At 47.9% G+C, this 17,240-nt stretch overlaps 1 protein-coding gene across 1 annotated transcript in view; it reads right to left on the minus strand.

Annotated features, from left to right (window-relative positions):
* The window catches only part of Rbm20 (RNA binding motif protein 20), a 162,191-nt gene that overhangs the window by 37,973 nt on the left and 106,978 nt on the right, over nucleotides 1–17,240 (minus strand). Inside the window, 4 exon segments of the mRNA XM_048338278.1 lie at nucleotides 12,219–12,310; nucleotides 12,655–12,746; nucleotides 14,538–14,599; nucleotides 15,825–16,911. Coding sequence (XP_048194235.1) covers nucleotides 12,219–12,310; nucleotides 12,655–12,746; nucleotides 14,538–14,599; nucleotides 15,825–16,911 — 1,333 coding nt within the window.

Below are 17,240 nucleotides of genomic sequence, written 5' to 3' on the forward strand. Positions count from 1 at the left end.
GCACACAATAGAAAGGGAGCAAAAGGAGACATGCAGAATCCATTATATATATATATAGTTTGATTTATTATTTTAAAAATTCCAAAAGAAAAAAAGAGCACAAACAGGCTTGTGGAAAGCTAATACATATGCATGGATATTCACACCAAGAACTTAAGAGTTTAGGGATACGGTTTTGCAACTTTGTTAGCCTTGAAACCCTTTTTTCAAACCCAGCATGTTCAACAAATAAAAAAGAAGCTGTTCTGATCACCACCCTGCTGCCACCCCACAGGACAGCCATGGAGTGACTTGTAAAGAACACAACTTGGATGCCAAGGCAAGGGCCTAATCCTGGTTTCTGGAGGAAGAAATTATGGCCACTGGGTCTGGCAAATGGTTATGGAATCTCCAGTCGGTTCGAGAATTAGTAGCCAACTCAATGTGGGAAACAAAGATGCAATGTTCTAAACTTGATACTCATTCTAATAGCATAGGCTACTTTTGCATAGTCACCATTTTCTACCCAAAGTGACTTATAACATCTAATTATGGTTGGTGTGGGTCTGATTCTGCTAAGGTAAAGAGGGGGCCTGTCTGACGTCTCCTCTCCAACAAGGGCTGGTATTTGGGTAACTCTACCATGAAAAGCCCTCATTTGTCTCATCTGACTGAGAACAATGAGAGTCAATAAAGAATTTGTTTCCATGACTCAGCTCTGAATTGGAGAAATCCTGGGGCCCTTTTCAGGCATCAAGTACTTTCTGGAAGGTGAACATGGATGCAGTGCGGCTCAGGCAGAGCCTGAATGCAACTGGCCCCTCCACACACTGAGAGACTTGGAGTCTGGGTCTTTGTATGGAGGATGGAGCCCGTCTGCAGGGACGATGAGCGGAGTACTATTACCAGGCCGGATTTCTATCTCCTATGAGGGTGAGCTGCAGGCAGAAAAACACACACAGCTGAGCCATCAAAAGCAGGGCAAAGCAGCTGGCTCTCTGTGTTGATCACTGAGCAGGCTGAGCCTGGGCACTCTGCCTGGTCTCCTCTCAATGTGACACGTTTCTGTCCCATGTGACTTTTCTGTGGTTGGTCTGGGCAAAATGGGTCTGGACAATAGGGCAGTTCTGAGCTGAGCCCTCTCCTGGCCTGTCCAGTTACCTAGTTACCAGACACGAGCGCCTCTCTTACTGTTACCTCCAGCCTAAAAAGGTGGCTCAAGGGGCCCTTATCGGAGCACAGCAGAATAAACACAGCTGCTGGGTCATCAAAGAAGGAAATTATTCATGCAGCAGACTTTGGTACCAAAGGTACTTCAAACAAATGGGTCCCAATTAAGGTTTTCACTCAGATTTCACCCCCATTCCCCAGATTGTAGTCAGAAATAGAAACTGACTTTTACTGATTTCCTTGCCATCATTTATGAAGGTAACTATGAAAACATTAGTATTGTTTCACTTCGTTATCTTGATTTGGAGCTTCCCAAGTGGTGAACTGCAATTGGATTTTAGGTGTGCCAAGATACAGATTCCTTGAGATTGGGGGCCAAGTACCCCCAGACCCACAAGGGGCTTCTCTAAGTGAGCCAGGAAATAAAAAACTTGGGGATCACACATCATAAGGATCACTATTTTAATGCTTGATTTGTGTTGGGCCTGGCTTCAGAGCATGTGGTAAATCTTATGTTGGTTGAAAGAGAAATGTTGTGTGTTTTTTTTTTAATGTATTCAACTCTTTTGCCAATATTTTTATTTGGGGAAGTTCAATCTAAGTTCTTTTCCATCATCACTCTTAAAATAGCTTTTTTGTTGGACTGGGAATGTGGCTTAGTGGTAGAGTGCTTGTCTACCAGCATGTATGAAGCCCTAGGTTTGATTCCTCAGTACCATATAAACAGAAAAAGCCAAAAATGGAGCTGTGACTCAAGCGGTAGAGTGTTAGCCTTGAGCAAAAGAAGCTTAGGGACAGTGCTCAGGCCCTGAGTTCAAGCCCCAGGGCTGGCCAAAACATATAGCCTTTTGTTATTGAAGTCAGTGTTCAAAACCATGTTAAGTCATAAAAGATGCAAAGAAATAGGTATTGCCATTCTATTCTAGAAACAGCTTCCCTATGCTCTTTACCTATGTTCTGTGCCCTGAGTTCTGAGTGAGGGAGAAGTTCTCTCTCTCCTCGTTCAGGAGGGCAAGTAGGAGGCCAAGGAGGAGAGTGGGGGTCCTTGAAGGTATATCTAGAGGAAAGTTTGTTGCCAAGGCCCTGAGTGCTTTTGAGAAATCAGTATGATGAGGCCAAGACTACAACAGTGTCGTCTGAGGGTTAGGGGGTAGAGGAGTGACCCAAGTGACAGAGCACCTGACTGGCAAGTGCCTGGATTCTTTAACAAACTCTAAAAGGTCTTTGAAGTTACTAACAAAGTGAGTCCCTCCTATCTGTAAGGAAAAAGTCCCAAGTCCCCAGTGAATGCCTGAAACTGCAGGTCATTCCAGACCCTATATATGCTATGCTTTTTTCTATGCATACCTACTTAGGATAAAGTTCCATTTAAGAATCAGGGACAACAAGTGAATAATTACAACACTAAACTATGTATGGTAAATGTTGTTTAAAGCCTACCAATTGTTAGTTTCTGTAATTTTCTCTGTAAAAATTTTCAGACCTCAGTTGATCTGAAACTGCACAAGGCAGAGAGGAGACTGCTATCTTGCAGAGGGCAGACTGGACAGTACTTTTGACATTCAAAAAGTTGAGATGATATTATACTTCATTCCATTGATATGGTGTCAAATTACATTAAACATGGCCTAAGGATGCTTCCATAATTTGAGTTCTTACAATTTAGTATGTAAACTAATGGAAAGCCTAACTTGGGCATATATTTTTGTAACAAATAGCTGACTCTTAGCCAATCATAGCAGGTGATTTTCAGCTCATCACAGGCAGCCAATTGATCAGACCCATTGGAGCAGGGCGAACCCAGAGCTAGAATCAATCCAACTATCCCTGCGCCTCACTTCCTGCCCTGTTCATGAATGCCAGCTGGCCCCATGGTAGAACATGGCTCTCTGTGTTCTGGTTCTGAAGGATGCCCGATCTATGAATTGTTCTGTGCTCGATTAAATTTAAGTCCCCTAATGTTTTTCTTTGAACATTGCTTAGCTATCTTGGGTCATCAGATGAGCTGACGGATGTGCCATTAGTAAAAATGGGTAACTCGTTAACTATCTTTCCAAACATCGAATGCTGGTCATTGTGTTCTTAAGGTGGGAGAAAATAATAGAGGAAAACTTGACCTATAAAAGCTTATAGCTTCCTGATGTACTAGGAAGAACCTGAGCCTGTAAGTCAGAGAACCTGAGTTTAAATCCCAACCCAGCCACTGATTAGGTACATAAACAGTTCCCTTTCTGGCTGTAGTTTTCCAGTATCTGGAGTAAAAGAGGCGGGCGGCCTATGTGGCAAAAGGCTTTTACGGATAATAGAGTATCAGTCCTTACGTGACTTTGACCTCTAAAATTCCACTCTTCCCAGAGGCCTTGCCAAGCTAAACCCTACGATAGGGGAACAATCATCATTTTCTCCAACTGTGCGCAGCTCACTAGGCATAAACAGGAAGCCTGTGTCTTCCCACCCTTGACCCAGTGAGTCCTGTTTGCCCTTCCTCTTTGTGATCCTCTGCTACGCCCTGCACCTCCACAAGCACATTCACCTTTCAGAGTTCAGGTGGTGATCTTATCTTTACAATGCTACAGATAAACACCAGAGTGAGCACTATGTTTGTGAGCCACACTGCTCTCGGCGTGACCTGGCTGCCAGGAGATGGGATGGCAGATACACTGAGATGAACTGATGACACGCAGGCCCTGTGCCTCTAGGAAGACAGCCTCACACCCAGACCACAGGAACCAGCGTCAAGCCCATAGCAGAACCAGACAGATCTGGCTCTGTGCCTCTGTGCCCCAGTAACTGTGTGACAGATGCTCTGTTTCTCCAAGTCTGAGTTTACTTGTTGGTAAGAGCAGAAGAACATCATCTGAGAAGATGAAATACCATGTTGTAAAGTCAGCACTGCTTTACCATGGTCGGCATCCAGCAGGTTGCTATAAATAAATGTTTATCTCTTTCCTTCCCCAACAATTAAAGGATATGCTGTGTGGACCCTGGATTTAGAAAAAAACATGGCCATGATTATATAAGAGAAAGTTCGTCTTAGGAACTTGTTGATGAAATAGAGGTGAAAAGAATACAATGTCTTCAACCTATTCTAAAATGATGATTCAGGAACAGAATGTACAGCTGACTAGATCGATGGATGGATAGATAGATAGGTGGATAGAGAAACTGGAGACACCTTGAGAAAATGATGAAAGAAATAGAAAACAAATATAAAAGAATAGATAATTACCAAAAGCCACCTAAGAGTTTCTTGTTCCTTTTTTGGTTTGGTTTGGTCTGGTTTGTCTTGGTAACTTTTTCTATAAGTATGGATGACGTTTGTTAAAAAGACATCAAAAATAAACTTTAAAAGACGTGCTCTGGGATGGAAAAGCAGATGGATTTAAGCAGCATAGTAAGATCTCACCAACCTGAATTTTGATTGATGAGGTCAGTTCACATCTACCCGCCTGCCCTTAGAGCTTGCTCAGCTTGGCCCCGCTGAGCTCCCAGGAGGCACAAGAGTGACAAGTGCACTTGAGACTCTCCAGCCCAAGGTCAGATCATTAAAAGAGCTAAGGTGTCAGGGTTGTAACCAAAGCCTTAATTACCAACCTAAAAGGAACATTCTTTCCCAGCTGGGGGGCAGGCTGCTGCCTGCCTGCAGGCCAGCACTAACCTCGAATGCCCCCTCGTGGGAGTTCAGAGGCAGGGGCTGCTCACTTAAAACCAGATGCTGCTTTCTAATGGTTCATAGAACTGCGTCCCAGACCTCTCACCTCACCCACAAGTCTTTTATAGCTGGGTGGAAATAGGAAAGGAGCAAACAGGCTTGCCTATGAAGATTTTCAGACCTTCCAAGGCCCTTTGGTGCCGGCTTTGTACATGACTTCAAAGAAGAGGCCGAGGTCAATAACTCAAAAGATGCAGTAAGGACGTAGCTCAGGGATGCAGGGACAAGAGGTCTCAGCTACAGAGGGGAGATTCAATCTTCAGCAGACGATTTCTGTGCTCCAGCCTGACCTCTTTGGGTGACCTAATTTCACCTGGAAGAGCCTGGGAGCCTCTGCTGGCTGTAAGCTAGACACATCTAAGGACAGACACCACCTACTTCTAATGACACTGATTCCAAAAACTAATGCACGCAGATTCCAAAGCTAACAATCTTGGATTGACTTGGAGGGTAGACTCAGAGGTCCTTGTTGACATTCTCAAATATTTGATAGAACTTGACTTAAAAGTCAAATCTGACTTGTGTCAAACTTATCTGCAGGGCTGGGATGTGGCTTAGTGGTACAGTGCTTGCCTAATATGCATGAAGCCCTGGGTTCAATTCCTCAGTAGCACATAGGCAGAAAAAGCCGGAAGTGACACTGTGGCTCAAAGGGTAGAGCACTAGCCTTGAGCAAAAGGAGCTCAGGGAAGCTCAGGGACAGTGCCCAGGCCCTGAGTTCAAGCTCCAGGACTGGCAAAAAAAAAAAAAAAACTTATCAGCAGATGGACCATGGGTGGCTTAATGCTGAGCAATCTTATCTCTGTACACTTTATCCCTCATGGAATGTTAAAACCTGAGCTCTTAAGTACACATGTAGCACTATATCTAAAGACACTGAAGTCTGGGAGGAAAACAAAGAAGATAAGGAGCTCCAGGTCAATTAAATTTTGGTCAATTTATGATTAAAACTCTAGTCTCACTGAGAAATATCTATTACAGACTCGATAGGTTAAAAGTAAACACATGGTAATATTACAAAATAAGACAGAGCTTCATGTTCTGATAGGTATCAAAAAAATCATCAAAATGTAAACAGAGAAAGCTACGCATGCTTTGCACACTTGTAATCCCAGCACTCAGGAGGCTGAAGCAAAAAGATCACAAGTTCTAGGCTCTTCTGGACTCCCTAGAATGGCCTTGACTCAAGAAATAAAGTCTGTACTGAGAAAACCTGTGTTAAGTCAAACACTAAATTCCACAACAGATTAAGCAGTATATCTGATTTTTATAAGACACACATACATATAAATACATACACACATATGTATAGATGTATATATGTATAGCCAATGTCTAGTAAATACATTGTTTTCTCTGCAAGGCAGAAACTTCCTAATTTTTATATTTGTTTCTGTTAGAATACACTGTGTGTGCATTACTTTTACAGCAAGGAAGAATAAACAGTTGTAAAAGAAGAAACAAATAAACCTCAGAAAATAAAACCCATCCAGATGTCCAGCTCTCCCTCTTTCTCTCATTGAAACTTCAAAGGGCAGCGTCTCAGGAGCAGCAGCAATGACAGAGATGGAACTGTGTCATAGAGAGGGGAGAGACAACATCTAGCACATCAACAACAGGAGATCAGCATCCTCTGAGCCACGGACTCTGAAGGCCAGATAGACAGAGATTCAAGAAACAGCTAGCTGTTTGAAGGGCAACCTATGATTTCAAACTCTGGCTTCCATAAGCATTCCTGTTTCCCCCAGTCTTTGTTTCCTTATTTATACAAGTCCCTGCAGATGCAGGGGAGGGCTGGGAAGAAAGAAACCACAAAAACAATGAATAAACTGCCTGCAATCTGAGCTATTCAGAAGGATGAAATCTGAGGATCATGGTTCAAAGCCAGCCTGGGCAGGAAAATCCAGGAGATTCTTATCTCCAATTAACCACTGTAAGGTTCACCAGAAAGGAAAGGAAACCTGCCACATGGTTTAGGCAGAAAGGAGTTTATTGGGGGAGAGCAAACTGCTGGCCTGCACGCACAAGATGGAGGTGTGGGGAGACAGAGGGGAAGGAAGAAGAGTAAAAGACAGAAAAAGAGCAAGAGAGAAAAGAAAAGAGAGCAGGGACCATGTTGAGCCCGATTATACAGGAAAAGACGGGAGATCTGGCCAGGTGGATTGGATGTGACCTCAGAGAAGGAGGAGGTAACTGCCTCCAGGTGTGCCAGTTACCTAGGTAACTCAGGTACTGAGCACAGACTTGAACAGGTGGGGGGCATCTGCATGGAGCCCTCCCGGGGTAGACCTTACAACCACCAAAAAGCCAAAAGTAGAGCTGAAGCTCAAGGGGTACGGTGCCAGCCTTGATCTTATAAGCTAAGGGATGGTAGTACCCAGTCCCTGAGTTCAGGACTGCCACTACCCCCCACCCACCCAAACAAAAATAATAAACCACCACAAATGATGTGCATAGTCAGGCCAAACAGGCCCATTCCATGGCATTGGTACTAAATAAACTCCATAAAGGCCGTGAACAGAGCAAGGTGGTTTTTATGGGACAGCCACAGGCAAAGTGCACCTTAGGCAGGCACAAGGGAACTATTTACGGCCTGAGATGGTCCCTAGAGGCCCTTCCAGAAACCTGACCACTGTTTATGACAATCAGGCAGCCAAGGAGAAGCTGTCTGGACTTTGGCTAATGACAGCAGCTTAAGTGAAAGGGAACACCCATCTCTGGGGACCCTGGGTGGGGTGGGTGGAAGGGTCTGGGGACACACACAACCCACACACCGCGAGCAAACACAGCACACAATTGTCACTCCACCATCCCATCTCTGTAGGGAAACAAAACAAAACATGGAGAGGGCCCGGACTCCAGCCAGAGACGAGGCAAGTTTAAAGTTGTGGCCAGAAGGGGCTTGTGGTGGTGACAGATGGCTTTTGTGGTCATTTCGGGTTTGGTGGTCATGGGGGGGGAGGGTTGTTCTGCAGGCTTAGTCCCTGAGCCATGTAGTGCTTGGTTCTCCGGCTTCAAAATAGGGAGCTTTTAGCAATGATCATGGTGATCTCACAGTGTGGCCCCATACCGACAGTGTCTGGTTTTACTCTACAGAAATGTGCTGCTAAATGGGATCAGACAGGAAAGGCCCTGGCAGGAGACCAGAGCATGCTTGTGAAGGACACATCACAAAGCCCTCCGTGGCAGGGAGATGCACTCTTCTCCTTTCAGATCTCTTTTCTGTTTGAATTTTCACAACAAGCATATGCTTTATAAGCACACAAACGGATGCTACATAAACCAAGGGCATCGGAGCACACATGCGCACCTGGCCACTCTCCTTTGGTAAGTACCCAGCCCTTGGTTGACCTTGGAGGTCAGTATTTGTCCAGGGGAGGGGGATCAAAAATGACTCTGCCCGCCTCTCCTGCTGCTTATAGGGGCTTATTCTTCATTTCTTCATCTTGAAGGACTTCAAATGTTCGTCAGGTATGAGTAGCTCATGCCCGTAATCCTAGCTACTGAGGATACTGAGATCGGAAAACTGAGGTTCAGCTCCAGCCCTGGCAGAAAAGTCTGCAAGACTCTTATCTCCAATTAACTGCCCCAAAGGTGGAAGTGGAACTGGGGCTCAAGTAGTAGAGCTCCATCCTTGAGCAAAAACAGCTAAGGAGCCAAGACCAGGCTGGGTTCAAACACCAGTACTGGCACAAAAACAAAACAAGACTTTGGATGTCAAAATTTTTGCACTTTAGGTTTCCCAAAGGAGAGATGTGCCTGCCTTCATCTCTATTTGTAAGAAATGGCAAGCAGGGCACGAAAGCCTAAGAGGGAGAAATGAATGATCAGGAAGCTGGGAACTGGTAAGGTAGGAGCTAGCAACAGTGATCTCATGGCAGAAGAGCCAAGGCTTTGACCTTAATCCCCAGGTACTCTGGGACAGGAAGGTTCATGAGAGAAGGAAAACTTGACAGAACTTAAAATGATCAGACCGGTCAAAGGATCCATTTCCTATTCCACACAATCTGGGGGAAATGCCCTCAAAGGGCTAAGTTCATTTGGAAAGAGGCTATCCTGGCACAGAAGGTTGTCCGTGCCTGTGTGACTGGCCTTGTCCGCTTGCTCCATGGTTGGCAAAGTCCAGGGAAGTCTTTGGTGGTCTCAAGGAAGGCTCAGACCCACCTCCTGGCAAGGGAAAAGGGAGATGGAACCAGAACTTGCTAAGGAGACACAGCACATCAAGGAAGAGATGCCGGAAGTCCTCAAGGTAGGGCGGTATGGCTCCTCTAGCCTGGCTCCTTGGGTTCAAGTCCCCTCATTCACGAGCTTTGTGACTTTAGGAATAGATCAAATCACCCTAGACCTCCATTGCCCACCTGTATCATGAGAATATTATCCGCCTTGTGAGGTTGATTCAATGAGCAAATAGGATGCAAACACGCTAAGAACATATTGCATACGGTAGACTTCCTAGCTATTATTATCACCTTATGATGTCTGCTAGCTCCCTGTGTACAAAGCAGGTTTTAACAATGTCTTGTATAAATCCACCACTTCTGGCTATTTAGAGGAAGTAATACTTAAAAAAGAGTTTTGGGGTATTATTATGAATTGACATGAGTGGTCAATAACCTGGATCATTAAATGGCTTGTGCTTGTCTGGAATATCTATAGTTTGAAATGTTTTCACAGGAACTCTGATACAATTGCAGGGACTAATCGATTCATACATGAGGCCAGTGCTGACCTTGAGGCTCAGCCAGAGACACATGACTAGCAAATTTCCCCAGCACTCACTGCAGCTAACATGTCTAGAAGGCTGCATGACTCAGTAACAACCCTTGTAACTTCTTATCTAGGGAGACTGTTAACAAACCATTGTCATTCTCACTGTCCACTTGATCCACAGAGGGGCGGGCCAGCTCCATGGTCCATCCTCAGCCTCATGCTTAGCCTGTGGTACTGGCCATTGAATCAGAAGACTATGCCAGAAGATCTCACAGGATGCTCCAGAATTTGAAGACTTTGCACAAAGGTAAGTTACACAGACTGGGGAAAGACCCAGGCATTGATTTTCCCAAAGTCAGGATCTGAGGAGTTATTCTCCCTGTGTAAGGAACAGAGCCTCCCAAGTGAAGTGACCTGCCTGAGGCCACATGACGTAGAGGCTCCAGAACTAAGACTCGAATCTACGTCTCTTGACTCCAAGTCCATAGCACAGGACCTCTGACTTGATGCTCAGCACTGGAGGGAGGGGACAAGGTCTGGGATAGACTCCAGAGCTATCCACCCATCTCCTCACCTGCCCCATCCAGTGCCTTTTAAAGGGGCCCCCTTGATGCCAACTCTCTTGTGCTGAGACTGCAGGAAAGAGTCTAAACAAGCTCTGGCTGGGGCCGTGTCACGTGACACTCATGTGTCAAGCCTCCCTCATTATGGTCATAGTCCCTTTCCCCATCAGGGCTTAAAGTGTCCCTCCCCACTCCCTTAAGTTGTGGAACAAAAGTACTTCCAGGGCCCAAAGTGCCTGGAGACAGTGGGGAGGGCACTGTGGCCAGGGGTGAAAGATAGGACCTTAGGTCATGTCACTAGAGGCTCTGACCTTAAAAACAAAGGTCAGCCATGGCTCTCTCTTGGAATGGACCCAGGAGCTGTCATGACCCTGGGCACAGCTCTGGATGGTGGGAATGCAGAGGGGAAACTCTTTCACCAACATGAGGACTCCTAGACTGGTGTGCTGTCTGTCTGTCTGTCTCTCTCTCTCTCTCTCAATATTTCCATGCAGTATCAGAGTGAACAGGCAGGAACTAAAAACCCAGGCTCCGTGCCCTGCCTCCCGCTCACTCCCCAGGGTCTAGAAGCTGCACTTCCCAGCTTGCTCTTTCCCTCCTTGTACTGTACCCTGTGCTCAGGGAGAGGACACACGTGGTCATCTCTCCTGGAGCGGGAGAAGGGAGGAGGCTGCAGCTGATCTCAGCATCCCTGGGGAAAACACAGGCAGAGGCAGAAACAGTCAGACAGGCACCCCTGGCAGGGCTCAGCAACGTGCAGTTCAAGAGCAGTCAGGCTGCCTGGTCTCCCTCCCACCTGCCTTCTTCCTGCCTACAGGGTGGGAGGCTGCTGGCTGCAGGAAATCAACAAACACTGAAAACTGAAGAGAGAAAGGGAGTCGGTACAACTGGTGTAAAATGGGAGGGGTGAGGCTTTAGGGATGTGGAGGTCTAAAGTGCATGCTAGATGGAATAAAGAACAAAATGAAAAACAAAAGCCAGCGCTGATTAGAAAACATCAACCATTTCCCAAAAGGACCAGCAACCTCTTCATTGGCAAAGGCACTTTCATTCATTTTCTGGCTCCAGCTTCAGAATTTCCCTCTCAGAGACAGCATTCCACTTTACGGGATATGTTGGTTCATGCCTGTAACCCCAGCTACGAGGGAGGCAGCGATGGGGAGGATCATGTTTTTAAGCCAGCCCAGGCAAAAAAGCCAAGACCCTATTTGAAAAATAAAGCTATTTATTTATAATAATAAAGCTAGGGCCAGGGGTATGGTTCTGGGGTACAGTACTTCCCTAGCCAGCACCAAGGTCCTGAGTTTAAGCCCCAGAGCTACCAGAAAAACAAAATGAAACAAAAAGTAGTCCATTTCACCAGGGGCTGTGGCTCATGCCTGTAATCCTAGCTCCTCAGGAAACTGAGATCTGAGGATCCCAGTTCAAAGCCAGCCCTGGCAGGAAAGTCTGAGACTCTTATCTCCAGTTAACCGCCAGAAAACTGGAAGTGTTGCTGTGGCTCAAGTGGTAGAACGCTAGCCTTAAGCTGAAGAGCTCAGGGACAGCGCCTAGGCCCAGAGTTCAAACCCCGTGACTACCACCAACAAAAACAAGTAGTCAATTTCAACAAAACATCAGAAATTATTTTTAAGTAAAAATTCAAACTTTTTTCTTAACCACAGCCAAAGATTAGAAAGTGAGCAAATGTCTTCAGGTTTATGAATTTATGTCAATTTTCATCCATGTTTCAATACTAGTTAGACTGTGTGCAAGGACTTTTTATTTTTTTAAGTAGGACTGGCACTGAATGAAGGACCTCATATTCTCACTCAGCCCCCAGCCTGGCATTTTGCTAGTTAATTAGAGATGGAGTCTCAAAGACTTTTCTGCCTGGAATGGTTATAAACCTCAGCCCTTCAGGTCTCAGCCTCCTGAGCAGCTAGGATGATAGGATTGAGCCACCTCACCCAACTCTGAAATGACTCTTGGCGTTTTCTAAATGACCCAAAATCAGAGATTTGTCCCAGCCTCCTCTCCTCTCAGCCTAGATTTAACAGGCTTTGGGGATGACAGAACCATGGGGGGAATACCTCCATACTCACATTTGTCCCAGAGGAAGGAAATGTAGGATTCGACTGAGCAAAGGACCTGGAGGGAATGGCCGCATACGACGTCCCAAGATTCGAGGCATAATCTGTAGGGTAAGTGACACAAGCCAGGTGAGACACCAGTTAGGAACTTCTCCTTCAGAGCTCATGACTACGCTTGGGACAAAGAGAACTGAAAAATTCCTCCGAACCGATTTCCTAGCGACTGACACGCGTCTACCTTGGGGCACACTGTAATGGGCAACGCTGTATGGCTAACACATCTCGGAGGGCACGAAGGCACAGACAGCAAAGCCGAACACATCGGTACCTCGAGTCCTTTGTGCCTTAGGAGGGCATGGAGGGGCAAGGTCACTGAAGTCCCGGTGTGGGAGAAGCAGGGCGGTGGGAGCCCGTGTGCCCTGACTGAAGGAAGGGCTCCTCCACTCACCTTCATTCCCAGCGGGGCTATACACAGCTGTGCTGTTGGGGGCGGTGCCCAGCGTCCCCTCGGCTGAAGCCAGCACGCACTGGAGGCCAGCACTGGAGAGGGGTGAGAAGTGGGAACCAGTGTCCCAATAAGTTAAACCAAGAAAAAATGACTACAGGATTCAAAAGTTCTGCTCCCAAGTACTGACTGCAAACTAGTTGAAGACAGACAATCCACCCCGAAACCTTGCACATGACTGTTCGCCAGCACAATATTCACTATGGCAAAAGGTAGAAACAGCCTCTAAAGCCCATCAGAAGATGGATTGATAAGCAAAACACATTATATAGAAACAGTAGAATACTATTCAGCCATTTATAGAAGCCACACATGCTACACTGTGCATAAAAACCTCCAAATGGAGCTATAAAAAAGTTAAGTCACAAAAGGCCACATATTATATGATCCCACTTACATGACAAGTCCAGGAGAGGCAAATTAATAAGCCAGCAAAAAGCAGATTGGTGGTTCCCAGGGGCTGGGAAAGGGGGATGGAGACGCTTGCTCAGTGAGGATGGGGTCTCCTTTGGAGGTGATAAGAATGTTCTAGAACTAGACAGTGGTAATATTTGTACAACCTTATGCCTGTGCTACATGCTCCTGAATTGTAAACTTTATCAAATGGCGACTCTTAAATTTTGCCACAAAAAGGTGAGGGGAGGAAAGCCTTTGTTAAAGAAAATGTATTTTTTTAATTGTGGTAAAGTACAAATGACATGAAATTTACGATCCTCACTACAGTATACAGTTCCATAGCATTAAGTCTATTCTCACTGTGCAACCATCACCACCATCTGGCCTCAGAATTCTTCATCTTGCAAGACTGAAACTCTGTACCCATCCAGCCTCCCAACGCCCCCCCGCCCCCCCCCCCCTCCGCAACCATCCCCACTCTACTTCCTATCTCTAGGAGTTTGACCTCTTGAACTCCACTCCCCAGACAGGGAACTATGTGAGCCTGTCCTTTTAGAACCGGCTTATTTCACTTAACACGATGTCCTGGAGGCTCAAACATGTTGTGGTATGGGTCAGAAGTTCCTTCCTTTCAAAGTCTTGAGTAGCAGTCTCCTAAGTGGCCTGACTGGCTTCTGTTTAGCCATTCGCCTGCTGAGGGACAGCAGTTCTCCTAAATAATGAATGAAGGCCTTTTGAAGGTACACATTTCAAAACATGGAACCTTAGGGTTTTTTTTTGTTGTTGTTGTTTTTTGTCACACCCTTGGGCTAGACAGTATCTCCACCACCTCCCTGGTCTTTGAGTCTGCCTTTGCCCCCAGCATCAGGGTCCTCTTCCCAGGGGCCTGACTCGATGGTTCCTTCGCTCGAGCTCCCAGCGGCTCCAGTCCCACTCCAAGCAAACCTGGAAGTCTTCACAACAAGAGAGGGCCCAGGCCCTGGTACTTCCGGGGCTCTTCTCCCCTTAATGTCTTGCCCCAGTCACATTGTCAGGCATTCCAGGTCCACCCAGCTGTGGGGACTTCAGATCCTGTTCCCCCTGCCAAGGCTGTGCTTCCCCAAACAGCCTCCCAAGTGTCTTCCCCAAACTGCCCTCCTCAAAACAGGAGGATCAGGCCCGAGCACCTTCATCCACACAGACTCCCACCCTTGTCCCAGTGGGGCTTTCTGCTTAGCATTCGCTGCCAGAAATGCGGTCTGTGTGTGTGTGTGTGTGTGTGTGTGTGTGTGTGTGCGCGCGCGCACATGTGATCTGTCACCCCAGTCGGCTCTGCCTGTGTGGTTCCCTGTGGTCCCCATCTCCAGCGCAGCACCCGTGGGTCACGCTGCAGCAGCTCCGTGAAGCTGGTGGCCCGCAGGCATGGGCCTGTGCTTCCAGACAGCACTTACTTTTCAGAGAAGAGCAGGCACTTCTGAGCGTGCAGCTTCCCTTTCACATGCAGCTCCCAGTCCTGGGTCAGGAGGACAGAAAAGGAACCAAAGGAGAATGGAGTCCATGGGGAGGCAGAGGATGAGGGCAGGCAGCCAGGGAATACCAGCCACCAAAGGCCTGCCTCCCCCCATCTCCATCACCCCCATTTCCCTCTCCCCCCTTCTCCACCTCCCATCCCCCACCCATTCCACTGACCCACCACCTGTACATCCTATACTGTCTCTGACATCTGCCCAGACTTCAAAGTCCTTCCTCCCCACTTAGGGGACCTTTGACCTCCAACCTCCAGCCTCCTGCCTCCCATCCTCCTCTCCATGCTCTACCCACTTCTGCATCCTGTTGGCAGGTTCTGGATGGGGGACTCAAAGCCTTAGCCAAGGCTGGTAAGAGACCTAGTTCCAGCCAGGCCTTTTGGTGGAGTTCAGGTGTGGTGGTGTCCTCCCCCACCCCCTCACTCCTGCTCCAGGGACCACAGAGATACCCTGAAGACTTGACCGAGGTCACTGACACCTGTGGTTTGACTCCCATGGAGAAGGGCCTTTACGATGGCTCAGGAGCCAAATGAGAGAGAAGGCAGGGCGTCTCTAGTAAGAGGAGCAGAACCGAGTTCAAAGCTCTACTCTGTCACTTTCTAGCCAGGTGAGCCCAGGCCAAGTGATTGTATGTATCTGGGCCTATCTTCCTCATAGGGTTACTACAGGTTATTATCTGTTAGCTGTTAAAAGCATAATGGCCTTGGAATAAACGGGCATCAGTGCGTTTCCAGGGGAATGTTCTACTCTGTTGGACTTGTGTTTGTGGCTGTGGGAAGCACTTTACAGCCTTCCAGTAAAGGGGAGGCTCTGCCTTCAAACTTAGACCTGCGGCTGAAGCCTGTAGAACAATTTGGGTAGGTCATATGTCCTGGCCCTGACCCACAATTCCACATCCCTGCCTCCCCCCCCCCGCCATTTAAACTCAGTGTAGCATATGTGCTGCAGGAACAGTAGCGCAGGGCTACAGCACAGAAGAAGCCTTTCACAGGAGGCAGGAGACAAGTTCCTAAGCCCCCTTCTCTGCAGATGAACCCCGATGCATTTCTCCAATGTAATACCCTTAACTGTGTTCCGGTACTTAGGATGGAAATCAGAGATTCTGATGGCCAAGTTCTGCTCCCCACCCCACCCCCACCCCCCTCTGCATTTCTTGCACACAGAGGCAGGAAGCCCGCCCAGCTCACAGCCCGTCTTGGGTGACTCACTCACCGTTAAGTCGAACACCTTCTTGTCACAGATGCTACAGATGTGTGGCAGGTGGGGCGGGGCCGCTCCATGGAAGTCGTTCAGCTCTTGAGCCTGCAGGGCCCGCACAGACAGCAGTGCCTGCTCCTCCTTGGTCCTCCGCCGGCCGCCGCTGAAACCATGCTTGCTGTTGTTAAGCCGACCCCCGAAGGAGGGAGGGGTCCTGTCTGAAGTGGGCTCCTCGGGGTCATACAGTTCGTAGGGCTGGCTGGAGCCTGGAGGCCACAGGTTGGGACCTGCTGTGAGATCGGGCTTGTTGGGACCAGAGAATCCAGGGGTGCTCTCCCATCGGCTGTTTGTGCCCTGTAGCAGCACTCCTACCTCACCTTTCATGCCGGCCGTCTGCTCCCCTGGGAAACCACCTGCCAGGTGGGGCCCTTGGGCATTGGGTCCGTAGAAGTCTTTGGAGAAGGCGGCTTGGCCATCTTGCCCTGAGTGGCTGTAGGGCCCTTCGTAGGCCACACTGCCCGAGGCAGACGCTGAAGCTGGCAGGAAGCCAGGCTGGCCGTCTGTTTCTGAGCCATACGCCTGGTTAGCATTGGCTTTGCCATACTCATAGAATCCTGAGGTAGGCGCAGCAGGCCCAGCCTTGCCCATGCCCAGGATGACTGCTGGCTGGGCAGGGGTCTGAGGCATCACCCCGCTGAAAGGATGCACCACCACGGCGTTGGGGGGCTGGCTGGGGAGGCTCACGGAGGGTCCTGGGCCTCGTGGCTGGCTGGGGGGTGAAAAGCCAATTGCATTGGAGGGAAACCGAGCACTGGGGATGGAGGCCGCATGTTGGGGCACCCCAGTGTGGCTGTGGGGGCCACTGAGCACAGATGGATGCCTCAGCTGGTTGAAGAGGGGCTGGGACATGGCCACTTTGGAGAGGACCTGGTTCAGGACCGTGGCGGCCGCAGTGTTGTTGGTGACGGCCGTCTGTGCCAACTTCAGCCGGTGGAGGGTGAGCTGGGCCTGCAGTTGGGCCAGCTGGAGGCTGGCAGGCGAAGGGAGCAGGGGGTTCGGGTTACTGACGGAGAAGGGGTTCTTGTCCAGAAGCTTGGCAGCACTGCAGGAAGACAAGAGGCCAAGGTACACAGCTGGGTTTCACTGCAGGGTAAGGGACTCTTTTTGTATACCCGTGGCCCTCTCTCCTACACAAGACCCTCCTCTATGAGTTCTGCATTCAAGGGACTCTGTAAACAGCTGTGTGCCTATATTTAAATATATATGTACATATATATGTATGTATGTATATATGTGTATATATGTATGTATGTATATATATATATATATATATAAAGTTCCAGTAGACAAATTATATGACAGGATGTGCAGTGACAGGCCCTGATAGTTAGGAATAAAAATTAAAACCATTACAAATAAGCATCTGCCTAG

Source organism: Perognathus longimembris, chromosome 2 (genome assembly GCF_023159225.1).
Source record: "Perognathus longimembris pacificus isolate PPM17 chromosome 2, ASM2315922v1, whole genome shotgun sequence".
NCBI lineage: Eukaryota > Metazoa > Chordata > Mammalia > Rodentia > Heteromyidae > Perognathus > Perognathus longimembris.